This window comes from Acartia tonsa, chromosome 6, assembly GCF_053477335.1.
Source record: "Acartia tonsa isolate MP-2025a chromosome 6, ASM5347733v1, whole genome shotgun sequence".
NCBI lineage: Eukaryota > Metazoa > Arthropoda > Copepoda > Calanoida > Acartiidae > Acartia > Acartia tonsa.
The window spans coordinates 2,935,039-2,962,566 of record NC_137265.1 but is presented as its reverse complement, the minus strand read 5'-3'; the positions used below and the strand labels follow the sequence as shown (position 1 = coordinate 2,962,566).

Below are 27,528 nucleotides of genomic sequence, written 5' to 3'. Positions count from 1 at the left end.
ATTTTTTTGGTTTTTTTTTTTTTTGGGGGGGGGGGGTTGGGGGTGTCCCACCCCCCAAGAATCCAATCGGTTCAGTGGTTACCGAAATCTTAAGGGACGGACAAACAGACTGACGGACAGACAGACATCATTCTACTTTGTATTATAGATAAAAGAGATATGGCCCCCTGAAATAAATGTTTTCTTCACATCTTCTCTCGCACGCCTCTAGTCAAACAACTAAGAAACTACGGCTACCGTGTGAGTGTGTGTGTGCGTGTGTGTGTGTGTGTGTGTGTGGCTACTCAATCAATCAATTCATTAATCTTTCAGTATAGCTTCGAAAGCTTTGATGTCCGTTGGATTAGAACCGCTTCCACGCCATACTGAAAAATCATATATAGCATCGAATTACATATAACTTTCCATCCATAAATGATAAAATAAAAATCATAAGATGATTACAAGTTTTGTTAGTCCAATCGGGGATAACAAAAATGGCTTTAAATTTTAATTCTAATATCCGCGGAAAGCTGTCTATAATATGATGCAATAAATAACTATTATATTCCAGACAAAAGATGCCAAACATAGTGTATGATGTGAAGTTGGACTTCAAGGATGTTCTCCTCAGACCAAAACGAAGCACCCTCAGAAGCAGAGCAGATGTAAGTTTATTGTTTAGTAGCGAAGCTACAATATGAACTATGCTTGTCTGTACGTCCTTATAGGTATTGAGTGATTATGTAAGGCAGTTTACTGTTAATTTTCCTTCTAAAATATTGCTTAGCCTTGCAAGAATGCGGCACTACTTATGAACATGATTGTCCTAATTTATGCATTTTCTTGCCTTTTTTACCATGGTGGTTTACCTCATACTAACTTTTGGAGAGAGTAAATGTATTTTTGATGCATATTTCATGGTAGGTTAATTTAATTAAAAGTTAGAAAGGCCCCGCAGATGACCCCGTAGAAGGGACAAGCCCCAGCAGATGACCTTGTAGTAGGGACAAGGCCCCGCAGATGACCCCGTAGTAGGGACAAGCCCCCGCAGATGACCCCGTAATAGGGACAAGGCCCCGCAGATGACCCCATAGTAGGGACTAGCCCCCGCAGATAACCCCGTAGTAGGGACAAGGCCCCGCAGATGACCCCGTAGTAGGGACTAGCCCCCGCAGATGACCCCGTAGTAGGGACTAGCCCCCGCAGATGACCCCGTAGTAGGGACAAGGCCCCGCAGATGACCCCGTAGTAGGGACTAGCCCCCGCAGATGACCCCGTAGTAGGGACAAGGCCCCGCAGATGACCCCGTAGTAGGGACTAGCCCCCGCAGATGACCCCGTAGTAGGGACTAGCCCCCGCAGATGACCCCGTAGTAGGGACAAGGCCCCGCAGATGACCCCGTAGTAGGGACTAGCCCCCGCAGATGACCCCGTAGTAGGGACTAGCCCCCGCAAATGACCCCGTAGTAGGGACAAGCCCCCGCAGATGACCCCGTAGTAGATACAAGCTCCCGCAGATGACCCCGCAGTAGGGACAAGCCCCCGCAGATGACCCCGTAGTAGATACAAGCCCCCGCAGATGACCCCGTAGTAGGGACAAGGCCCCGAATTGTTAGAATACGTGAATACTGATAATTGTGATAGGGAAATATTTGCCGTCAATTTTGTTTGCTAATATAGTCCACATATATTGGTCAATACGTTCCTCCATAGTCAGGGGAGGGAATCGGGGGGAGTATCGTTATATTAGCCAGCTGGTAGACCCATTTTATCAGTATATGCGAGAATCTCTCACAATATCCAGGTATTAAATATCCATTATCACAAATAATCCAAAACTAATAATGTGTTCAGGTTCACCTATCGCAACTCTGGTGCCACATACAGGGGTGTACCTGTGATCGCCTCCAACACCCCCCACCCCCCACAGTTAAAGGGTTAATGACTAGAAATGTTGTTTTTTCATCAAACAGAACCCTTATCCTTATCTTAAAGTGGCTTTACTCACACATTACTGAAAATAATTTCTTGTTCAGGTTGATTTGTACCGCGAAATCACCTTCCGCAATTCTGGCGCCACGTACAGGGGTGTACCTGACATTGCCTCCAACACCCCCCACCCCCCCACAGTTAAAGTGACTTTACTCACACATTACTGAAAATAATTTCTTGTTCAGGTTGATTTGTACCGGGAAATCACCTTCCGCAACTCTGGCGCTACGTACAGGGGTGTACCTGTCATCGCCTCCAACATGGATACTGTCGGCACTTTTGAAATGGCTAAAACTCTTGCACAGGTAAACATATTCAAACATGTTTCTTGTAAAAAAACAAGGACTATGGGGTTTGTCCTATAGGGAAAAGACAATGGCCAATAAATAGATGTAAATTCCCAATGATGATCCACAAAATTACCTCTTATCTAGATAACAATTAGTGGTTAAAACGTTTGGACAGTTAATTTAACTAACCAACCAATCAAAATTTATAAAAAGTCCAAGGTTATTTAGCCAACAAATAAGAAACGTTATTAGAAAACTTTGGGGACTGGCGTAATAAACAGACCATTCTCCCCCCTCTCTAGGGGTTAAATATGTTTTAGTGATGTATATACCTTTTGTATAATCAATAAACATACATATAATATATACAAATATAATAAGGCTTTCCTAATCATCAAAATAATGTAGCCATTTGTTGTCTTTTTTCAGCATGGTTGTTTCACATGTATGCACAAGTTCTATTCAGTCGAGGAGTGGATGAATTTTGCTAAAGAAAATCCTGAGGTTAGTACTTACTATTATTTGTACTAGCGGCTACGCCCCCTAGAAGCCTCTAGTGGCACTTTAAATGTTGGGTTTTTTGTTGCGTTCAAGTTTCTACGATATGTTGCGTAAGAGTCTCTTTATACGATACCTCGCAATGTTACGTAGGAGTCTTTACTTAAAATAAAAATTTCGATTTATTATTATTTCTCTTGGGAGGGTGGTGGCAGCAGTTAGCAAGATCCTTCGGTACAAACAAACAAACAAACATCCTGTTACTTTAGTATAAGGATTGTGTAGTAGCTTTCACATTTGGAAATATTTGCTCTGCCTTTTTCTAATCCTTTTTATCTCTTTTTTTACATGGTAACCTCCTTTTACAATTTACCTTTCCTATTATACTTGCCTTTTATTTTACTTAAACTTTTAGATCATGGAAAGAAAACGAAGTTGCGGGTATCTTCACATTAGTTTTTTCTCTATTTCTAGCCCCTGCGGTGGGCTCTAGCCCGCGGGGCAATCATTAACATTTACTTAACCTAACCTTTCAAAGCTACTGTAAAAATACGATGAAACCCGCAACTTCGTTTTCTTTCCATGACCCAAACTTTTTATGCCCCAGTGTCGTGTGGTCTTCAAAAAGTTTATCTGTGTGGCTGTATTTCACACTTTATAAAACTAAAAAACTTAGTTACTCGTTTATGTTGTGAAAAAAAATTGTATTTTGAAACGTGCGTTTAATAAAAAAAATAACCAGTCTTTGCCTTTGCTCTTCTTTTTTTTTCGCCACATTTTTAAAAATATTATAGTCCTGACTAATAATATGAGATAAGCTTCATGTTTAATAAAATAAATGTAGATTTTTTGCTGAATATTTTACGTACATTTTCATTCATAAAAAAATCCTTGTAAAATTAGGAAATAAATATTTTCTTATTCAAAATATTGTATAAAATTAATATTTGAAATAAATATCTGGGTTGCTATGACAATTTTTATTTTAAGACAAGATTAGAACTTTAAGGAATTTCCCATCATTAGGTCAGGTAAAGTTAGGTTGTATCAAATAATGGTGTTGTCTCCGCAGGGTTTAAATTTAAATAGTAGAAGATTAAAATTAAAGGATTAATTTGTTTTTGTTGGTAACGGGGGGGATAGAAAGGCATGGACATCTTAAGGATTAATCCTATTGACATTATAAATCCATAAGAATAAGATACAGTAAGTTTTAAAACTGGTTTTAATCTAGCGGAAATACCCTTAAGGTATTCCTAGGAATATTTAAATCCACAACTAAATTGATATTATTTGTAGGCAATGCAGTATGTAGCCGCCAGCAGTGGTACCAGTGATGGAGATTTTGAAAGGTTGAAGTCCATCCTGGACAATGTTCCCCAGGTATGAAAAAAATTGACGCGGCATAATACGCATGTGAAATTGAAACTACTTACTCTTCATAAAAAAACAAAAACGACAATTAGTAAATTTCAATTAATGATAAAATCAATCAGATGAATGAACAATTTTTGAAGTTACAGAGTGATTTGAATAAATTTACTATAATAGGTTTAGTTTTATTATTCAAGCACTTAATTGCTTTATTAATAAACTAGCAGATGCCCCCTTAGCATCTAGAGGCTTTGTATTCGAAGGGGAAGAGAAAGGCAGAAAAGACTAATATGAAAATAAAATAGCCTAAAACCTGCCCGGGGCCATTGTCATGGCTTCCTTAAATGGTCAAGTCAAGTAAATATCGAGATTTAAAGCTATAGATAAAAAAAATTACTACTTTTTATAAGAGGATGTTATTTTAGGTTTCCTTCGTGTGTCTAGATGTAGCTAATGGTTATTCAGAGCATTTTGTCACTTATGTCAGAAAGGTAAGAAATTAAAGAATATTAGCGCAGCACAGATACTTTATAACTGGGATATGTTCTCCTGTTTGACCATTACAAAATAACAAGATTCTATATTTCTTGCTTACACTTGCGTTTCGCAGATTATTTTGCATTTTTGCGTTTTTGAGTGGAAATAAAACTTCTTTCATGTTGAGAACTGATAACACTAAGCTATCATTTATATTTTACCTTAAGAAATTATCTATTTTAAAGGTTCGCGCCGAGTTCCCTAAGATCACTATAATGGCTGGTAATGTTGTTACTGGTGAGATGGTGGAGGAACTTATCATGTCTGGTGCTGATATTATTAAGGTAAACTATTTCAGTACTCTCAATACGACACTTAAGTGCTGTTACAATCCCTATAACTATTTTGGATGAGGGTACCACCACCCTCCCAAAAGAAATCACAAAAAAAATATTTTCTAAGAGATTTGACCGCAACATAGAAATGTAGCGTAGAGACTTGAACGCAACCTAAAAATGTAGCGTAGAGACTTTTAAAAAACAATCATTTAAAGTTCTACTAGAGGCCTCTAGGGGCGTAGCCGCTTGTGAGGGATATATGAATGGTCAGTGGATTTAAATTCATTTTCTTGGTTGTCTTAGACTTTGGGTACTAGAACTACTGCAACTTTTCTAATTCTTGCTAATTTTAAGATTTTGTTACAATCCTAGCAGACCATATGCAGGATAAACAACACTGGTTTTCATCTTATATTTTTTTTATTTTAAAAACCATATATAGAAATCTGGCCATAATACAATGGAGACACGTACAATATTTTAGGAATTGTAGGGTGGCTTCTCTTCTTATTAGTTATTTTTTATTTGCTAGGTTGGTATCGGACCAGGATCCGTGTGTACCACCCGCAAAAAGACTGGTGTCGGCTACCCCCAGCTGTCAGCTGTCATTGAGTGCGCAGATGCCGCACACGGACTTGGCGGCCATATTATCAGTGATGGAGGCTGTACTTGCCCTGGGGATGTCGCTAAGGTGAGCATATAAAGCTGTTTCATGTTATAAAAAGACACCTATCATTCTCCGGTGCACGCTTTATCCGGAAATAGCCTTGAATGCGCAGATGCCGCGTATTTTACTGGCGGCCATATTATCTGCACTTGCCGTGGTGAGCTGAGCACCCTTTGTTTTTTATTATGTTATAAAAATAATACATTTACATTATGAGCTAGCTTAAGTCATTAAATGCACAGATTCCGCGCATTGTCTTGGCGGCCATATTGCTCTGGTAATGTTGCTAAGGTGAGCACACAGTTTTAACATGTTATAAAAAAGACACCTGCCATTCTTAGAATGGATAACCTTGAATCTTTTAAGTGCGCAGATGCCGCGTATAGACTCAGTATTATAAATACTCTCTATATGGCAGCACACTGGTTATTATAAAAGTGTGACATTTACCTCATTCAGTCATAATGATATATAACAGATTTTGTCTACAAGAAAAGAACTACACTTGCCAAAAAATTTGCATTTGGACAAACTGTTTTCTTCAGGCATAATTTTTCTAGGCATTTGGAGCCGGAGCTGATTTTGTAATGATGGGAGGAATGCTGGCAGGACATGATCAGAGTGGAGGCGAAATCATGGAGAAAAATGGAAGGAAGGTCAGATCTTAATAAATTACCAATAAATATAGAATGTTTAATCCAAAATCACTTAAATAGACCAATAGGAAAGCAGTGTACAAATCAGACCACTTTATTGGTTAAAAAGTGTACATAAAATGGTACAAAAGGGCAAATATCAATATAGTTATTTGTTCATTGTCAGTATTTGTTAGGATAAAGCTTTAGGTAAATTTTATTATACGCAAAAGAATAGGTATATATGCAATAATATTCTAAAAAAAAAACAGATTTCAAGATCATTCGAATTTATTACACTAGTCGCCGGAAGGAAAAAACAGTTTTTTGAAAGGGGCTATCTGAGATTATTACAGATTCTGATATATACATATACAGACTAATGAAAAATGCAAAAAACAAAATCAAAAGCGTTCCTTCTTGGAAGAAAATCCGGGAAAAAGATTTTAGCTATTTTTAACCTAAAATTCACATTGGCAAGCCTGCAAAAAATATACAGACATTTTAAAAATGTAATTGCTCAGCACCTAGAAGTTGTAGAAAAATGCTACACATACCATTGGAAAGCTCATAACCTCTATTTTTCATATTGGTATATAACGTTTTTGTATAATTATCAGTTTTTGAGCTATCCTCTGAAGTATACACAAGTTTTAAAAATGCAGTTTTTTCTTGAGAATTTTAAGTCTGATACTTGTTACACAAACCTTTTTTAGATTATATTACTTAGCACGTAGGAGTTATAATTATTATTAGTTATATAATTATTTTATATAGGTAAAATTTTATATTTGGGTACTTTCAATTTTAGCTTAATTAATAATTGTCTTTGAAATGTGTATAGTTTGTATTAAGAACCAAGGAGGGAGGGGGGGAGTTTATACACTTTAAGGAAATGAAATTCAGTATAAATTTTGCCCTGGATGTTTTTTGGGCTTGTAGTTATAGTTATTAACCTTTTTGTGAAATCTCTTATATGATTAAATCTACCAGTAAAACTTTAGAAATTGAATTTTGGCACTTTTTTCTAGGGGCTAGTGGGTTAAAACCGCCCCCAAAACACTAAAATCTAAGGTCTGAGCATATTTTTTGAGATATCAAGCCAATTTTTTTAATGTAAACCTTTTTTTTACATAATTAAGCTAAGTAGTAACTAAAGATTTCATTTTGTCACTTTCCTTCTTGGGGTTAGTGGGATATAACACCCCCCAAAACACTAAAATTTAAGGCTTGAGCTTATTTTTAGAGATATCAAGATGTTTTTTTAATTGAATTTTTTTTCTCCTAATTGAGATAAGTAGCCACTAAAGCTAATATGATTAAATCTACCAGTAAAACTTTAGAAATTGAATTTTGGCACTTTTCTTCTAGGGTAAAAACAGCCCCCAAAACACTTAAATCTAAGGTCTGAGCTTATTTTTAGAGATAACAAGCCAATTTTTTCAATGTAAACTTTTTTTGCATAACTCTGCTAAGTAGCCACTAAAGATTTCATTTTGGCACTTTCCTTCTTGGGGTTAGTGGGGTATAACACCCCCCAAAACACTAAAATTTAAGGCTTGAGCTTATTTTTAGATATAACAAGCTGATTTTTAATGTAAACTTTTTCACATACTTGAGCTAAGTAGCAACTAAAGATTTCATTAAAACACTTTTTTCTAAGGAATAGTGGGGTAAAACACCCCCCAAATTGTAAACTTATAAAATCCAAGGTGAGAAGGAGAGTTTATACACTTATAGGCAATGAAATTCAGTATAAAATTTTGCTCTGGATGTTTAGGCTTGTTGTTATAGTTATAAACCTGATCATTGTAAAATCTCTTCTATGATTAAACTACCAGTAAAACTTAAGTTTGGCACTTTCCTTCTATGGACTAGTGGGGTAAAACTGCTCCAAAACTACTAAAACTTTAAGTTCTGGGCTTATTCTTAAAAATATTGGGCTGATTTTGTCAATGAATACTTTTTTTTCAAAGCACTATAGATTTCAATTAGGCACTCTCTTTCAAGGACTAAATTATTTTTTTTTTCATTATGTGTCTTGGTACTTATATAGTGTGTTCCTTGCGGGATCGAACCCCCACCTAAACCTTACTAGAAATATGAGAAGAAGACGACTTTTGTAGTTTGAAATCATATTATCTAAGCAATGAAGCGCGGCATAGCCATATGTATGCGCCCCCACGCGCTTTCTTCCTTTGTATTGTTTGATGCCCTCAGCACGGCACATGTTATGTGACGAAAAATCATGTTTTGTAATAAAATGCGTGGTTTGCTGTGTGATTTTTTACCTCTAAATACTTCCTGGCTTGATATGAATTAAGACTGGTGAGTATTCTTTCTTTTTAACCTTTGAATTTTGAAGAATAGAGTGATTTTCTTGGTTTAAGATATAGCAAATTGATTTCTTTATTTTTTCATTAAAATAGACCAAATCATTGACTTAAGCCCGGTTCATAAAAGCTTTTTAGAGGTTGACCGAATTTTTCAGTAGGTCAACCGATTTTAGTACAACTGAAATATAACCCAACCTAAATATATTCTTATTTTTTGCTGCAATTACACAGTTTTTGTACATGAAAATGATTAGAGATTGTTATAATAATCCCATTTTTCTTATTTACAAGTATAATCATATTGTTCGATGAAAAAAAAGTTACTGTATTCTGGGTCTCATTTTACATATATATTTTAAATCATTGGTTTATCACTCTATCCCTGATCGTAGTCAAGGGTTGATTGAAGTTTATTTAAAAATTATTCAAAAGCTGTCTTTTAAAAACTTTTAATAACATTTCTCTTTACTTTTACCTTAAAGTAAAAACAATTTAATTCATTGTTTTATTTTTTTAAGGCCTATACCAAAAAATTATATTGAGCTAGCTTCTCATTACTTTGTATTTTTTTTTATCTAGATTTATAATGGTCAGCTGATATGATTGAAGACGTATGTAAACAACAGTTTAAAGATATAATTTGAATTATGGGAAGAATTAATTTTACAGGGAGTTATTTATTTGCAAGTCAAATATGTGATTATATTGATTTTTTTAGCAATTATCAAGAATAACAATTTGCTTTATTTACCTTTTAATCGTGTATTTTTTAATGTTAACCTTTAATGACAGAAGTCCACTATTGTTATTCCATTGTATCTTAGTTAAATAAGTGTGATCAATTAGAATGATAAGTATTAATCCGTGTTAAATTTCAGACATTAAAAAATGATTTGAGCAGCTTACTTCTCTCTGTTATTTATAAAAGGTGACATTTTTATAACCCACAGCTGTTGCGTAATACGCAGCACACCAGCATGATAGGTTCGAATCTCAGCCCCACAATGCATTATACTTAAAGACATTAAAAATGGTTCCTACTTCTCTGTGTCAGGTACGTGTGTGACATAAATAGTTAGACTAGACGGGAAGGCCCTGACCCAAAACAGGTGCAACTCATTACCATGCTTAATTAGGATTACAGACAAATATATAGTGGCGTCCACAGTTTTGTGCCAGGAAGGTGCGCAAAAGAGGGGATAGTCGACTTCCTCCCTCTTTATTTTCAATTTTTGTTTTTAAAAGAAAAAAAATTGGGGGGGGGGGAGTGGTAAATTTTTTTTTGGAGGGTGGAGAAATCTTTATTCAAAATAGTAAAAACCTTCCCTGGATTTATTAGGAATCTTAAAGATTAAAAGAGAACCATACAGGTTCAATGATAAGTACTACGGACAAAAAAAGCTTTCTTCTTTATATCCTATCCTCCACCTCCTATTATATAAAGTAATACAATTTTTTTGTGAACCGAAAGGGTTCTCTATTTTGTGTAAGCTTCACATAGGTCCTGTGAAGGTTTTAGGCTGCTAATATCCGATTTTACTTTTGGAATGGGTTTAATCTATTTTTCTAGACCATTTCTGCCTTTTCGAATACAGAGCCCCTAGATGCCACTAGTATTTTATAAAGCAGTACTTTTTTAGTCACAATGTGAAATGGAGAGACGGACAGACATTTCGAATTATAGAGTACCTTTGCAACTTAAAAGTATTTACTTTTTCAGATGTTCTGTTTTACATAGGAGTAAATCAAGATGAAACTCAATGTTATACAATACAGCACACAAGAAAAATAATCTGATGTTGACGTGTAGTAACAAATATAAGAAGAATGTGGCTTGAACTTCTTTCCCTCAAGTCTATACTTAACCAATGAACGTATTTTGATAACAACATGATATTTTTCTACTGATTATTAATGCCGTATACATGTCATATTTAAAAGAAAGTTATTTAATACTTTTTAGTAGATAAGCTACGCCAAATTGAAATGTCCTTCCATCTTTGTTTTGCTTTTGTTTTTTGATCAGATTTTAAAATTGTTTATAATATATATTATCAATATTAAATTTCCCTTTTTCTACAAGACCTTTGTGCAAAGATGAAAGGACAAGTATCGTTACTTTTTATGTTTTTATAAGAATTTCTAGTTGCTCTGAAGTTTGTTTCATCCTTATAATAAAGTAACAGGATGTTAGTCTGTCTTTATGTTTATCTTTAACAAAGGATCTCGCTAACCATTGAATTGTTAAGGATCTCCTTAACAGGGTAGATTCTCATAGGTTTTAGGAAGGTTTATTACTATTTCGGGGGAGGGTATCACCCCCCTCCCAAGAGAAATCGCCCTTTAAAAAATTAACTTCCCCCCCCCCAAATTTTTTTCTTTTTAAATTTAAAATTTCTAATTCATCTCCCCCCCCCCCAAGTGATCCTAGAGGCCTCTAGGGGCATATTCGCTAGTTGTAGATAAAGAATCATGTAAGTACCTTTTTTGCACTATTAAATATGCTTCTGATTCATTATTTCAGATGATTTATTAGCATTCATTCTACATGTTAATTTTGTTTTTCTGTTTGTTTTCTAGTCAACTTTTGATGTTTTTGTGCTTCAATTCAATACTAATGAATGTTGTCATTTTTGTTTTATTATTAATACATTTTTTTTGTAAATCAACTTTCACATTCAAAGGCTTCATATTTGCAATCTAAATCAACATCTTGGTACCTGTCATATAACTATACCTAATGCTAGTTTAGTTAATTCAAGTTTTAAGCAACAAAATCTCATGTAAGAAAAAAAACTGTCTTCAATGTTTCTACGATAACTGTTACATAGTTTACTTAATCTCATCTTCAAATTATGATTTTATAATGAAATTCAAATCTATAATAAAATATAATCATTCCTTCAATCAATCCTTTTAATTTTTTAATATCGTGGCTACTTTATAACTAGGTAGAGTTTTTACATCTGTTATTTACTTAAATAATTTCATTACAAGGTGTATCATTCCGTGATCTTACAAAGGGGGAAATTTTTTTTGCTGGTTTGCCGTTGATGTATTTGTTTTAAGACTTTTAAAACGTAGTAGAACACTGAAATTTGGCATGTAGTTGCTCCAATGAGATACAGTATTTTACTGGAGAAACCGCCAATCCTGCAGATTTTTCTTTTTCTTGCTAAATTAGACAAAGGGGTAGGTAGGTTGTGCTAAAATTCTGTAAAGGTATGAGTTTTAAGGGATGAAAACAGTAAGTAGTAGAACGTTAAAATTTATGTTAACTTTATTTTTAAAATTTTGTCTATAGTTCTTTTCAATAAGGATTACACATATTTAGTGAATATTATTGTTCTACTAATATTTTTTTAAGCCTTAAAACTCATTTATGGAATTTTAGCACAACCTACCTTCCCCTTTGAATCATTTCAGATAAACTTATATTTTGTAATAAAGTTGACTTTTATTACCTCTAAGCACTCCAAATGATTTAAAATTGTCTAATTTGGCGAGAAAAAGTAAAAAAAAAATTTGGTGGTATTTCACAAATCATTGTTGTATCCCCTTAAGCAACTGGCATATAAATTTAAGCGTTCTACTCCTGTTTTAAAGTCAACACATACATTTAATGCAAACCAGCAAAAAAAATGTCCCTCTTATTTCAATTTTAAAGAGAAACCTTTCTCTTATTTTAAGTTGGCTAGAAAAATAAAGCTCGACATGGTGTCCTATGAATTTTAAACTTTGTATTGTCTGTTACTGAAACATTTACTATTTTTCAAGAAAATGAACTCAGGGTTTGTCTACCTAATATTGTTAATATAGGCATGGTAGAATTGTTCTATCAATTTCAAACTTGGCATGAGATTCCTTGAAATTATGTAAAAGAGGACTATCCAGGAATGAGAGCAAGTGATTCTAAGCACCTTCCAGCAGTGATTCTAAATGATTTTTTAAAATAAATATACTAGGGCTCTGTGTAATATCATTATATCGATTTAAAAAATCAAGTTTCATCATGGTTTTATGTGAAAAAACACTTTGAAATGTTGAGCAATATTAGACGAAATATCATCAAATGTTTTGTTGAGGTCAAATGTTCGAAAAAAATAACAGGCCAAAACATAATCAAATGCTGTAAATTACAAAAGTACACTAATAAAACTGTTAATGACATTACAAGTTACAATCCCTTTTTCTACATTAACATTTTTTATTGAAAAAGTTTACTTTTTTGTCACAGCAGTTTGAACTCAACAAAACATTTGATGATGTATAGTTAATAAATGCCTAACATTTCAATTTTTTTTTCATATGAAACCATGTTGAAACTTGATTCTTTAAATTGACATAATGATATTACACAGAACATCATCAAAAAAACATTTAGAATTTCTGTTGGAAGTTGCTTAAAACCACTTGCTCTCATTCGTGGATAGTCCCCTTTATAAATTGCAGCATCTCTATAATAGTTACCAGAAAGTCCTGTTTAAAAGTGAAGCTTTTCTATAATTAGGGTCAGTCTTTCAAGTCGTAACAGTTAGCTCTTTTGGTTAATTAAACAAGTTAGAGTTGTCCTATCAATTTCAAACTTTGCATGATGATTCCTATAACAGTTAGGGATGACCTAGAGATCGCAGCAACTCTTTAATCGTTATCAAAAAGTCTCAAAAGTCCAATAAAATATTGACAACTAATTTATGTATGTTAAATTATACATTTCATCTGATTTTTGGTATACTGATTCCTATAACAACAAGGTACAATGTTATAAGCGAAGCATCTCTATAATAAAGTCCTAAAAATGTCAGTATGTGCTTAAACAGCATCATGTATTTAAGCAGTTTTGAAACAAAGTTACTTACAATTATGTTAAGACTTATGCATTTATATTTTGCATATTTAGTCTGACACTCTACAAGTGTTAATGTTCATTTGTCCCTCCATTTCAGAGCTTCGCTTTTATGAATATTTCAAAATTAAAGGCGAAAAAGAGCATAAAAATCGGTATGAGATGGCTGTTTTAGATGACCGCAGCGGTCCAGTCGCTAAATCTTTACAGTTGCACACTGTACCTAATTAAGCACAAGTACCATGCATAATTTTAGCTTTTTAACCTCGTCTAATAGTCTCATAATCTTGCTGGCAAAATAGCCTTTTCAACTTTGTTAATGAATAATAATCATATTCGTCAGATTTTTGTAATAATGATTCATAGAATGATTGGACACTTAAGCTTTAAAATGTAAGAATGTCCGTTTGAAGCTCAATCAATACAGAAGTTCTTAGGCATTTTCGAATGTATATAAACTGTACATCTCGGGAACCTGAACTTAAAGGCACAGGGAGGGGGGGGGGCAGGGTTTGAATTCGACCCCCCCCCTTTTTTTGTATTGTTTCAAAAAGACAATTTTGGAAGAGTGGAAGGTAGTGGTATCCTCCTAAAAATAGCTAAAAACCTTCCACAACCAAAGAGAAGCTATACTGTAAAGGAGTATCGTATCGGTTAGAGATCCAAAGGAACAGACAGGCAGATATCCTTTTACTTTTCAATAAGGATTAAAAGTTTAACATTTTAAACTTTACTACACCTAAAGGGTAGTTCCACGAAATGATACCAACAACTTAAAAATTATCTTAATTTAAAAAATTTATGATGTTTTAACTCAAAACTCCCACATTATTTTTAATTTATAAAATAAACAACATATTTGAAACCACTGTTTATTACCCGAAGGGCCCTGTTCCTAGCGGATACTACCCTTGCATGGATCATCTAACCCTTTGCCAAACCTTTTCATAAATAAGCATAAAAAGTTTTCAAAAATAGAAGTTATAGTCCATATGCGATCTGAGGGAACCCATAACAATTAAAGATGTGTATTGATTTCAAAAGTTGTTTTCTGAAGGTCTAGTTTGTATGGTAACAAGTACGTTATCATTAACAAGCAGCAAAGCAAAAAAATAAATATAAATTCAGAGATAGGTGACAATGGGCTGTTTATTACACTAGCAGTAGTCCCTAAAGTTTTAAAATAGTGTTCTTATGCGTTGGCTTAACAACTTTCGGGTCTTTTACTTAAGTTTGATTGATTGGTTTATTAAGAAGGGTGTTTAAACGTTTCAACAACTAATTTTAATCTAAGGAAGGGGTAATTTTTATGTTATTATTGGGGATATAAATTTTTTCAACCATTGTCTTATCCCTTTAGATCCCCGATATAAATCTGTGTGTATGTTTAGAAAGTACATTTGAATTAAAGAGTAGCTTTACACTTTACATAATTGAACTAAAACAATATATGAAGTATCTTATTTTATTTTGTTACAAATCATTTATAATTTTATTATCTTAAAATCTTAATATTTGAATGATTTTTGTCTTGCATGCAGCTAAAAATACAACGTCACTGTTTCCTGAAAAAAAAAACAATACTTAATTCAAGAGTAGATTCTAACAATTTCTTTTAGTAGCGAAGGCACTGTATAAATCTTTTTAAAAGCGAAGCTTTTCTATAATTAGGTTCGTTCCGTCCGTACGAGCTTTTATTCGTTAATTTAGGCATGTTAGAATTGTCCTATCAATTTTAAACTTTGCATGAGGATTCTTATAATAGTTAGGTACGATTTAGAAAGCGTAGCAACTCTATAATCATTACCAGAATGTCAGTACGTCCATTTTGAACATGTTGATTTTTCTACTTTTTTAACAACTAATTTTTAAGTGATTTTATTATCTGTTTGATCTGATTTTTGGTATATCGATTCCTGGGACAACAAATAACAATATTATAAGCAAAACAACTCTATAATCAAGTCCTAAAAATGTAAGTATGTCCATAAACATTATCCTGTATCAAGCAATTTTTCAACAAATTTACTTAAAATTTTGATCCGACTATTATACTTTTAAATTCTGATTATTCAGTTCAGACGCTATACAAATGTTAATGTACGTTTGTTATACCGTTTCAGTGCTTCGCTTTTATGGATGTTGTCATCCTTGTTTGTCTGTCGTTTATGGGGGAAATATTTTCTCATTTGGTTATTAACATACATAATACATATGGCAACTACTTTAAAAAAAAAAATATCGGCTTTGCTTATAAAAGCCACACTTTAAGAAAGGAGGGGACATTTACAGTAATTAAATACAAAGTTTTTCTTACTTCATGGCTTTCACCCTTATGATAGTTTTAAGATAATCAATTTCTGTATGTAGTTATTTTGCAGATCTTAACTATAACCTCATTCTGACTTAAATAACTAAAACTGTGAAGATACTATAATATTTACGACCTTAAAATGAAAAAAGTTGATAGAGAAGCTGCGTATGTTCACCTGGATACATATGAGATGTAGTGTGTAGAGAAATTCTTCATTGTTTTTATTTTGTTGGTGTTGTTGTATAGGCGTGCTTCAAGTCAGTCTGCTTTCCATTGACCTAAATTTTTAAAAATTCATAAACAACACTAACATTGGTATTACTTCTTACAACAGTAACAGGATGTCTGTCAGTCTTCGTGTACTGAAAGAATCTGATATTTCCAGGTAAGGTTTAGTTCATAGGTAGTTAAAGATCGTAAAAATTGGTGCTCCAAATTAGTTTTACTTTTCATGGAAGCTGCATATCATATAGTTGAAGCAAATAAATAAAGATTTTTTTTGTCTAAAGCTAAAGATCTCAGAAAATACCGATCCTAATAAATTTACTTTACAGGGAAGCTTTATAAATGTGTCTTGGGTATGTTTTAGACTATTATTCTCGCCTCGCCTAGAGGCTAAGGGCGAAGCAACTATTAAAATTATACACCCCCCTTTTGATAAATATAACATTGTATTAATATCTTGTGGCGTGGGGACTGTAAAACCTGTAAGGGATGAATAAGGGCGAAACCAGCTTTAAGAGAAGTAAAACAGAGGGGGCCAGGGGGAGGGGGGGGGGGAGCGGTTAAACTTAATTTTTGCATTCGGCGAACTATACATATATATAACAGAAACCTGATATATTCAACAACAGAAAAGCTTGAAATTACTTCATGCTGGAAGCTGTATCACTTATCCATATATTTTATCACCTTTTTACTTTATAAATTTGTTTACTAGCTCCAGCTTTAATTGTTAAAAAATAATTTTAGCGTGTGGGTTGTATATTGTACATTAAATGAAAATAATGTAAAACCTGTTAGTAGAACAACGTAGAAAACCAATCTGACGTAACTCAATAAAAATTGCAGCTCATCTTTAGTAAATCTGTCCCCGACTCGCTTGATATTTAATAACCTTAAGCAAACGTTTATATAGTAATTAATGAAAAAATCTAAACTAAATTAATTTAATATAATAATGCATTAATCGTGCATGAGTATTGTAACAAATTAACTTTTAATTATTATTTCAATAAGGTACTTGTTTTGGTCCGCCATTTTTATTATTTTTATGAAGTTAGTCGAACTTTTATCAATCAGCTGATTTAGCTTGGTTTACAGCTGTAGGTTAATAAAAAATTATTATATAAATGATAGACGTTTCTTCAACATTGCAAAAATTTTATAATAAATTTAACACCAAAAATATTTAATTTTAATTTCAATAACTTATTCCATTCAAAGTATTTTAAGATTGCAGATATCATTTCTTGATTTTCAAGAAAAATTAAATATTATTGAAAATATTTTTTTGGGAACATGAGGACGTCCGTCTAAATGTTTAAAAAGCCAACTGAACAGCTGTTTTTTCAGGGAAAAAGGAACATTAAATATTTTTTTTTCTAAGTATATTTTCAAAAGTACGACTGAAAAAAGGTTAACCTCAAGAAAGGTTGACCTCTAATTTCTTTCGGTCGACCATTTAGCTTTTGTGAACTGGGCTTTATTTTACCTACGAATAATTTTATATATTTTAAAATGATTCTGTTTAAAATTTATCAGTTTCTATTAAAAAATATGCACGTTTTCTTATTCGTTGAAACATTTTTAATATTTTGTATTAATTTTGTTATTATCTTTTTAGATCCCACCGTTTCATGGTGTAAATACACTATTTGTAACTGCATCAGTGCCTTATTCATTGGAAGTAGTGAGGATGATTGTGCTTCATGCACTTAAGATCTCGTAGACGGCCACGTAGGCCTAAGTACCGAGATATTCGGCCCAAAGTACCGAAACACGGTACAACGGCATTTGGCTGGCCGTTTACCAGATCTTTACGTACAGACGTACGAAACCTGCTACTTCCCACAAGAGACAAAACCAGCATAGTTACTAATACAATTTATTGTAACTGCATCAGTGCCTTATTCATTGGAAGTAGTGAGGATGATTGTGCTTCATGCACTTAAGATCTCGTAGACGGCCACGTAGGCCTAAGTACCTAGATATTCGGCCCAAAGTACCGAAACATTATGTGAAATAAGTTTTCATTAGAATTCCACATGATATCTTTGAAAATAAGCTCAGAACTCATAATATTTGTATTTTAGAGGTGTTTTACCCCACTAGACTCTAGAAGGAAAGTTCCAGAATGAAATCTTTAGTGACTACTTGGTTTAATTATATGAAAAATGTTTACATTAAAAAATTAGCTTGATATCTTTAAAAATAATCTCATTATTTACAATTTTAGTGTTTTAGGGGCTTTTTACCCCAAAAGCCCCTAAAGAAAAGTGCCAAAATTTAATTTTTAAAGCTTTAAAGGTAGATCCAATCATGTAAGAAAATATTAAAAAAGAATCATTTAATATTTAACAAGTCCAAACAGCCAGGGCAAAATATGATACTGAGATATAAATTAATGTTTAAGGGGTTGTTTGCCCCACTAGCGTAAGAAGGAAAGTGCCAAAATAAAATCTTTAGTGGCTACTTATCTCAATTAGGAGAAAAAAAATTCAATTAAAAAAAACATCTTGATATCTCTAAAAATAAGCTCAAGCCTTAAATTTTAGTGTTTTGGGGGGTGTTATATCCCACTAACCCCAAGAAGGAAAGTGACAAAATGAAATCTTTAGTTACTACTTAGCTTAATTATGTAAAAAAAAGGTTTACATTAAAAAAATTGGCTTGATATCTCAAAAAATATGCTCAGACCTTAGATTTTAGTGTTTTGGGGGCGGTTTTAACCCACTAGCCCCTAGAAAAAAGTGCCAAAATTCAATTTCTAAAGTTTTACTGGTAGATTTAATCATATAAGAGATTTCACAAAAAGGTTAATAACTATAACTACAAGCCCAAAAAACATCCAGGGCAAAAATTTTTACTGAATTTCATTTCCTATAAGTGTATAAACTCCCCCCCTCCCTCCTTGGTTCTTAATACAAACTATACACATTTCAAAGACAATTTTTAATTAAGCTAAAATTGAAAGTACTGTAGTATAGTTCAGTTTTAAGTTTTGGCTTAAAAGTAGAAACATCATTTACTCTTTATTGCTCTGTAAAAGTTAAGAGCACATTTAAGAGAACATTTAAGAGAACATTTAAGAGAACATTTAAGAGAACATTTATTTAGTTAGTCAGTTGATATTGAGAGTCCTAACACAGAACATTATCTGGTTTGGGTTCGAGTCTTTATTAAGACCAATACAGCTATTCACAGACATCCTACTACTTTAGATAGTTTGCATAGGCAGATATTCTACCCCTTCAAAGTGCATAGTTAATTAATACATTGTATTAATTAAACAGACAGTCATCCTGTTGCTTGGTGTCCTGATATACAGACAGACATCCTGCTACTTCAGAACTTTCCAGCTTTAAATAATCAGTAGTTTTGACTTATTAATATATTTAATCATTTCTAAATATAGTATCAATATATAATCTTATTTACTCAAAAACTGCATTTAATCCAATATAATAAATACTTAAAAATCTGTTTGCATTTTGAATTGAATATTAAGTCTACTCTATCATTAACTTATGTAAGTCTGTCTATATCACATTTGGCGCAGTCTTATTGTGCTAAGTGTTATTTAGACCAGCTGCCGGGTTAAAGGTGGGGGAAGTGGTGTTTAATTTGAATTCAATCACTTTTTGAGATTGTTTATCTCGGATTTTTCACAGTTTTTTTTATATATTTTTATATTTATAACTTGGTTTATATTTCAGGTTTCTGTGGAATTTCACTCTTTAACGTTTTCTGGTCTAAATTTCAAGGCGAACCTAGTTTTGGTGCTCGGATATGGCTGATGATAAAGGAGAGCGGGGCAAACGTGAGGGCAAGCGTGGACGGCGGCCTAAGCGGCCTCGGGAGGCAGAAAGTCAGGATGACGATGGAACCCCCGATAATTGGGAGGAGGATAATGGAGGCGGGGATGACGATGCGTTTGATGATGTTGGTGGAGGTGCAGGTGCTAATGCAGAAGTGGAGTCGGCTCTGGGTGCTGTGGAGAATGATGCTGTGCCTGAAAGTATAAAGAAATATGTTAGGGCAATGATAAAAGAGCATACGTCTGTTAAGAGCCAAGTGGATCGGTTAACCGCGGCGAATAAACGGCTGGAGAATAAGGTGAAAGAGTTCAAAAGTTCAGATGAGCATAAGAAATTAGGTTATGATGTTGATTTGGCTACTATCAAGAAAAAGGTGGCTCAATTGCCACCAGATGGCGACATTGGTGGATTCTTGTATGAGACAAGTTTGGGGGCTAGTGTGGCTACAGCTAAATCGATGGGGGATGATTCATTTAATGCATCTTTTATTAATCGATTGAGTGTGGAGGCTAAATTGGATTCTACTAGTTTCGAGGCTAAGAGGGTAGAGAGTGCTCCTGGACATTTGAAGTTTTCGCAGATAGATTTTTTGGGTCCAGCTGGTAATGGTAATTGGATGAATGTACGTGAGAGTTGTTTGACCGAGTATGAGAATCAGTTATTGGATATATTTCCTTTAATCGAGGAAAGGGCTGAAGTGCTTAAGGCTTACAAAAAGGTGGCTGGTGGCAGTGTCAGTCAGCAGACTGTAGAGGGACAGTTTAAGGAGTTTTGTCTGGTAAGGGGTGTCAAGTGGGACAGTGATTTTGTGCGGGACGCTCCATTTTGGGATGGAAATATTGATTTTGAGGATTATTTTTTGTCCTTGTGGAGGGTTGCTCGGTTCGCAAAATTGGAGGATCCCATGCTTTTCAAGGATGTGTTGTACAATAGGATTTTTGAGTGCAAGGGAAAGAAAATGGGGAGGCTTATTACTCCGGAGGCTAATGCCTCCCTGAGTGCTTTAGGTTATTACCTGTTGATAAGGAGGTTGGTGATACCGTTTGCAGATACAGAATCAGCTACTGAATTCTTCTACGCCCTGAAACAAAAGAGTGGTCAGAATGTGGATGTGTTCTTTAATGAGAAATTACGGTTGTTTAGACTTATGCATCCTGGTCATATTTCTAAACAATCTTGGCGTGATTTTTATAACAATGTGGCGAAGAATTTAATGTTTACAGATTTAGCTAGAGATATGGCCAACTTTGTTGAATCTATGCATTACCTGGAGGATTATAGCTCATTCTTGACTTATTTGATTCGTAGAGGTCAACATTACATCAGCTGGGCTCGTTCTGGACACATTTCACCTGAAAATGTGACGTCATGTTATTCCCAGGCTATGGAAGGGTTGAAATTGGAAGAATCTAGGGAGGTGAAATCTAGGCCTGTGATTAGTGAGGTGCATGTATCCGATTTGGCTGACAGAACTGGGACTGGCGATAATAATGCTTGGATTGAGGGGAAGGATGATATCCCTTGGGATCAAGTTGAGAATGTGATTGGGGCTTTGAATTCGAAGGCTAAGAATATGATTTGTTGGTATTGCGGGAAAGAAGGACATATAGTGGCTGATTGTTGGCAGAAGAGGGATGGTAAGCCGCCTGCCCCTGATTCTCGCATAGGTAAGACCAAGGCTAAGTTCTTTCCGGTCAATAATGAAAAGGGAGAGGGGCCTGGAGTGCCTAATAATCGGGTGATACCTGAGCAGTTTCTGAAGAAATCAGTCAATCAGAGGGGGCCGGCTGTGGATTCTGAAAAAAGCAGAGATGAAAAACAATACGAGGCTATGATTGCTGAAATGGCTAGGTTCAATTATCAATAATATCCTATGTAGTAGTGTGATGATTGATTCGATGTATAAACCTTATTTTATATATTGTTTCTTTGTTCACATATATTATATCTAGGTTATATTAGTGTAATTGAGTTTTTAAGCTATGTAAAATTTGAAAATTTTTGCTGTTTTGTATTCGGATAATGGCTTTCAATGTTGTGAAGAAGTTTCTGTTTTTGTTTTTTTTAGTCAATGTGTGGAGGTGCTAGTAACTGTTAATGGGAACAATATATTATATAATACATTTAGTACAATTAAGTATAAAATTTGGTAGGTATCTAAATAAAGTTTTAATGAATATTAAACCTTTGAGGGGTACTTACTTGTGTTGCAAGGAGTTTGGTGTCTAGTCACGAGGGGCTGGTGTTCTGCAGGCTGTGCATGACATAATATGTTGATCAGTATGATGGCGGCTGGTGGATGGCGGAGGGCTGGCTGCTGTGTTGTAGATTGATGGCTTTGTATCTGAAATTTGAAGTTAATTAATTAAATATATACATTAATTATTTATAACACGACATTGAAATTTTAATCCGACGGAACGGTGGCAGAAGTTACTAGGGCTTTAAAGGGATCGTGAAGTCTTGAAGATAAAGAAAGAAAAATGCCTATTTGCGCGGATTTAGAGTTTTTGTACCAGGAGCTGATATTACAGTGGAGGAATTAGGAATTGTTGATACAGGAAATAATTTTAATTCTTTAATATCTAGAGAAATTTTTGATAAACATGAAATTGGTTTCTGTCCTGCTAAGTTATCAGCCTATTCGGTAGATTAAAAGAAAGTTGATATTATTGGATATGTTGAGTTAAAAGTTAGATTTGTGGGAACCAAGCTGTGTTTACAGAAATATTTTATGTACCTGAGGTAACAGGCAAGTTGGTGAATCTCAGTTCTGATTTCCTGAAGAAAAATAAAATTAATATTTGTTTGGAAGTGGATAAATTTGAATTTCATGGGGAATCTGTTCCTATTAATTCTTGTTTACAAAAACAGGTAGTGGCTGAACCTACTCTGTCAGGGATAAAGGAGGGGTTAACGTAGTTAATGCGTTGATAAAACCTATTACCTTGCTTAAAAATGTGAAGATGGGGCACTGTTTTGTCATGGACAATCTGGATTCCACCTGTAAGAAAACAAAAAATGTGTTAAAGAAACCAGAAAAGTTGTCAGGACAGAAAATGCATGAGCGAGTACAGTTTATTATTCAACAATTGAAGTTAGAGGAAAATCAGATGATTAAGGAAAATCCAGAATTGAAACTGAAGATTATTAAAATTTACAACGCGCCATCCTTGTTTTGTGCTTTGATGGACAAGGTGTTATCCATTTTACTAGGGATGTATGGTTTCTCTATCAGTTACCTGGATGATTTGATTGTGTTTTCGGTTAGTCCAGAGGAGCATGTAGAACATTTGCAGACGTTGTTTCCGGTTCTCAGACAGGGCAACCTGGAATGGAATCTGGATAAGTGTGATTTACTGACTAGAGAATGCCACTATCTGGAGCATATTATTAGTGCCGCCAGATTGAAGATGAATCCTTCATATTTGGAACGGATTAAGGATTGGGGCAAGCCTAAGACAGGAAAGGAGTTACAGAAATTTTTGGGATTCACTAATTATTACAAACGGTTAAGTTTGTTTTAATCATAATCTGCTTAGCTTATTTTCCAGGTATATATTTACGTGTCAGCTAGTTGATGCTAAGACTGAGACAGCAGTGAAGGTTATTTTGGAGAATTTTGTACCTACCTATGGTTTATTTTGGAGAATTTTGTACCTACCTATGGTTTATTTTGGAGAATTTTGTACCTACCTATGGTTTATTTTGGAGAATTTTGTACCTACCTATAATTTATTTCGGGCTTTGAGATCTGACAGAGTTACAAAAAGGGGGTAATGAAAGGATTGGGGGTGGACACCGTTTCAGTTCCTTTCAAGAATCCAAATTTGAATCTCGTGGAAAGACAGAACCAAAGTTTGTACGCAGCTTTAAGAGTAGACAAAAATCATGAAATACTTGGGAGAAAAAAAAAAAAAAAAATTACCTGTGGCAACATTGGTGATTAACTGCTCCAAGAGCTCGAGGACAGGTTATTCGTTTTTTGGTCGTATTTGGAATTTCTGAAACATATGGAGGATATAATTAAGAGAATTTTAACAAATTCCAAACTATATTTGGAGGTTCAAAACAAACACAGAGTACAGAAGGAAGCATTAAGAGTGACGTGTCCAAGAAGTTACAGTCTTTCTACGGTGGGCCTTTTATTGTGGTCAAAAAGTTTTCGGATGCTTTGTATGAATTAGCGCCTTTTGGGAATCACCCCCTCCTTCAAGGGATTGAACATAAAAAAATATTATGTATCATTCAAGTCAATGTTGAATTCTGTTTTAAAGGGACTGTGTATGAAATATCTCCCTTTAAATATATGATGGCGGTTGAGTCTGTAGTACCTGTTTCTAAAGCTGGAACGAGTGTTGATGAGGTCAATTTTCCATTGGATTAGTTGTTTCCATTTGCTATCTTTGCCTGAAAAAGTGGTGACGATTAAAATGAGTGGGTCAGTAGCTAAATGGGATACAAAGAGGAGGTTAAATCTCAAGTAGGAGGTCCTGTGGTACATGTGCAGATTAATAAATATAAAAGTTTTATATATATGTTAATTCATTAAATTATTGTTTAATTATTTTAATAACAAATATGTGCTTATTAAGCTAGTAAGTTGGAAAGTTGATCTACAATAAAAGTTAAGTCCAGTTGATAGTTGGAACTGAGATTGTGAGCAATTAAATCATAATATCGAGTTATAGTGGTAAACCATCAAAATCAGGTAAACATTTTTACTTTGTCTGGTTTTGGGAAATTGTCTTTTACATTTTTATGTGATGCTGAAATGTACCTGTATTAATGACAGAGTGGAATGGCAGAACTGTGAGATTCTGATTGTGATTGTTCGGTTTTTGGGCTGGTTCACAACAGATCACAAGAAGATAGGTGTCATTTCAGTAATTTTTGGGCTGTAGAAATTGCAAATATCACCTTGTTTATTATTTTGAACTGTGAGATTCTGATTGTGATTGTTCGGTTTTTGGGCTGGTTCACAACAGATCACAAGAAGATAGGTGTCATTTCAGTAATTTTTGGGCTGTAGAAATTGCAAATATCACCTTGTTTATTATTTTTAATTTTAAATATGGCGTCTGAAGTCATGGTGGCCAAAATTGGTTGGCGATTTCTCCACATTTTTCATTAGGATTGGAGTAGGAGGAAAAATTGGCATTTTCAGATTTTTTGATGGATTTGTATTATTTTATTCCTGAATAAAATAATAAATATTCCTGATGTGTTTTTGTGGGTTACATCAGCCAAGCTGAAATTTGTCCTGGATGCATAAAGTGGAGGAGAATAGTGTTTTATTGTTGCAGCTGACTTCTATATATCATCAAGTGGAAAGGATTGGTTTGTACATTTATTATGGTTGACTGATAGCTGGCAGCATTTTGTCATGGTGGTGATTGGCGCGGCTGTTTTCTTGGTATCTTTTGATTTGTAACTTGGCATCCCTGACATAAAATTGATATGATGATTCGTATAATGTAATCTGTTTTAAATGTCGTCTTAAATATAAAAAAATATTGAAATTGTAATTATCAGGAAAGATGGATGATAGAGAGAGACATCGGCTGGTTCCTGGTCAGTTGCAAGAGGAGCACGAGAGGTCTTTAGAGAGGTTGGAGGATGGTAGGACCAACAGGCGGCGGGTGGTGTACAGAAAGGATGATAAGGCTGGTCCCAGTAGAAGACAGCATAAGGATGGGCGGCAGGTGGTGTACAGAATGGATGATAGGGCTGGTCCCAGTAGAAGACAGCATAAGGATGGGCGGCCCAGGTATGAATTTAATGATGAGTTTCTGAAGTTTCTGAAGAATAATGATGATATTGGCAACGACGGTTTGGAAGTGAATCTTGATGCATGGGACAGGTGGCCGAGCGGTCAAAGTGGTCTGGAGGAGGGCGAAGGAGGGTCAGGAAGAGGTGTGGCCAAGCGTCCTGCTGTTGGGTTAGATAATTTGGGTTCTAAAAATAAAAATTTGAGAGTAGAGGTGACATGTATTTTAAAGGTGGAAGCAGTAGTTCAACAGGTGGAAAATGCTTTGACAAGTCATGGGGCCAGTGTGAAGGGGGCTAATTTAGACATGTCACAGAAAGAGGCAGAAGTTCAGAGACATTTGACAAATATATTCAGCGAGATCAGGCGCAAAATAAGTAAAGATCTACCTGCTGTACCTTGGCAGCTGCAACAGGCTGGGAGTACCAGTGGGGCGGTGGCTGCCAGTGAGGTGATGGTGGTTCAGGGAGACGTTCCAGATATTGGTGCTGAGTTGGAGGTTCAGGCTTCAGTGCCTGCTGAAGAGGGTTCTGTAGCTGCTGCTGTAGATAATGCGGTAATGGCTGCTGATGTAGATTCAGATTAGTGAAGCCTTGACGGCGTCAGGAGGGGGAAAATGTAGTATAGTTCAGTTTTAAGTTTTGGCTTAAAAGTAGAAACATCATTTACTCTTTATTGCTCTGTAAAAGTTAAGAGCACATTTAAGAGAACATTTAAGAGAACATTTAAGAGAACATTTATTTAGTTAGTCAGTTGATATTGAGAGTCCTAACACAGAACATTATCTGGTTTGGGTTCGAGTCTTTATTAAGACCAATACAGCTATTCACAGACATCCTACTACTTTAGATAGTTTGCATAAGCAGATATTCTACCCCTTCAAAGTGCATAGTTAATTAATACATTGTATTAATTAAACAGACAGTCATCCTGTTGCTTGGTGTCCTGATATACAGACAGACATCCTGCTACTTCAGAACTTTCCAGCTTTAAATAATCAGTAGTTTTGACTTATTAATATATTTAATCATTTCTAAATATAGTATCAATATATAATCTTATTTACTCAAAAACTGCATTTAATCCAATATAATAAATACTTAAAAATCTGTTTGCATTTTGAATTGAATATTAAGTCTACTCTATCATTAACTTATGTAAGTCTGTCTATATCACAGTACCCAAAATATAAAATTTTACCTATATAAAATAATTATATAACTAATAATAATTAAAACTCCTAGGTGCTAAGTAATGTAATCTAAAAAAGGTTTGTGTAACAAGTATCAGACTTAAAATTCTCAAGAAAAAACTGCATTTTTAAAACTTGTGTATACTTCAGAGGATAGCTCAAAAACTGATAATTATACAAAAACGTTATATACCAATATGAAAAATAGAGGTTATGAGCTTTCCAATGGTATGTGTAGCATTTTTCTACAACTTCTAGGTGCTGAGCAATGCCATTTTTAAAATGTCTGTATATTTTTTGCAGGCTTGCCAATGTGAATTTTAGGTTAAAAATAGCTAAAATCTTTTTCCCGGATTTTCTCCCAAGAAGGAACGCTTTTGATTTTGTTTTTTGCATTTTTCATTAATCTATATATGTATATATCAGAATCTGTAATAATCTCAGATAGCCCCTTTCAAAAAACTGCTTTTTCATTCCGGCGACTAGTGATTACTACAGTATTAAATCTATACATAGAAATTTCTACAAATCTTATCAATATTATATTGCATCTTTGCAATTATGTAAACTAATGCATATTTATGCAAATCATCTTTAGAACTGTACAATTTAAGTTTTATTTGAATATTAACAGGGATCTAAAGGGATAAGACAATGGCCGTTAAATTGATGTACATCCCTAATGAGGATACACCAAATTACCCCTTCTGTAGATTACCATTTGAAACATTTGGACACCAGCCAATCACAATTCAAGGTCCTCAACATTGTTAAGCCA

General features: G+C 34.3%; 2 protein-coding genes and 3 long non-coding RNA genes across 7 annotated transcripts in view; 3 read left to right on the top strand and 2 right to left on the bottom strand.

Annotated features, from left to right (window-relative positions):
* The first annotated feature begins 529 nt into the window (after positions 1-529).
* The window catches only part of LOC145321581 (GMP reductase 1-like), a 40,507-nt gene continuing 13,508 nt past the window's right edge, over positions 530-27,528 (top strand). For all 3 annotated transcript variants that reach the window (XR_013880321.1, XM_080163023.1, XM_080163022.1), the window contains exons 1-8: positions 530-647; positions 2,159-2,278; positions 2,693-2,767; positions 4,061-4,144; positions 4,561-4,626; positions 4,858-4,956; positions 5,483-5,641; positions 6,178-6,273. Coding sequence is in view for 2 of the 3 variants with exons in the window: in XM_080163023.1 (XP_080019149.1) it covers positions 561-647; positions 2,159-2,278; positions 2,693-2,767; positions 4,061-4,144; positions 4,561-4,626; positions 4,858-4,956; positions 5,483-5,641; positions 6,178-6,273 (786 nt within the window). In the remaining variant the exon portion in view is untranslated. The remainder of the gene's footprint in view (positions 648-2,158; positions 2,279-2,692; positions 2,768-4,060; positions 4,145-4,560; positions 4,627-4,857; positions 4,957-5,482; positions 5,642-6,177; positions 6,274-27,528) is intronic.
* On the top strand, positions 8,296-11,495 carry LOC145321572 (uncharacterized). Its single transcript, XR_013880319.1, has 2 exons — positions 8,296-9,516; positions 10,309-11,495. It is a non-coding gene; the product is annotated as an uncharacterized LOC145321572 (long non-coding RNA).
* LOC145321571 (uncharacterized) lies at positions 14,886-16,839 on the bottom strand. The gene is made up of 3 exons (XR_013880318.1): positions 16,765-16,839; positions 15,924-16,026; positions 14,886-14,999 (listed from the first exon to the last, which is right to left on the bottom strand). It is a non-coding gene; the product is annotated as an uncharacterized LOC145321571 (long non-coding RNA).
* Positions 21,056-24,708, bottom strand: LOC145321583 (uncharacterized). The gene is made up of 9 exons (XR_013880322.1): positions 24,569-24,708; positions 24,123-24,198; positions 23,717-23,792; positions 23,031-23,117; positions 22,736-22,792; positions 22,529-22,569; positions 21,991-22,132; positions 21,534-21,584; positions 21,056-21,140 (listed from the first exon to the last, which is right to left on the bottom strand). It is a non-coding gene; the product is annotated as an uncharacterized LOC145321583 (long non-coding RNA).
* On the top strand, positions 25,267-26,282 carry LOC145321582 (uncharacterized). The gene is made up of 2 exons (XM_080163024.1): positions 25,267-25,430; positions 25,494-26,282. Exons 1-2 carry the CDS (start codon positions 25,329-25,331, stop codon positions 26,142-26,144), a joined length of 753 nt encoding a protein of 250 aa, XP_080019150.1. The 5' UTR covers positions 25,267-25,328; the 3' UTR covers positions 26,145-26,282.

What these genes read in the sequence shown, in the direction of transcription:
- LOC145321582 (XM_080163024.1), top strand. Translation starts at nt 25,329, where the DNA reads ATGGATGATAGAGAGAGACATCGGCTGGTTCCTGGTCAGTTGCAAGAG. An exon ending in GTAGGACCAACAGGCGGCGG is followed by an intron (nt 25,431 to 25,493) that starts GTGGTGTACAGA and finishes GATGGGCGGCAG; the next exon opens with GTGGTGTACAGAATGGATGA.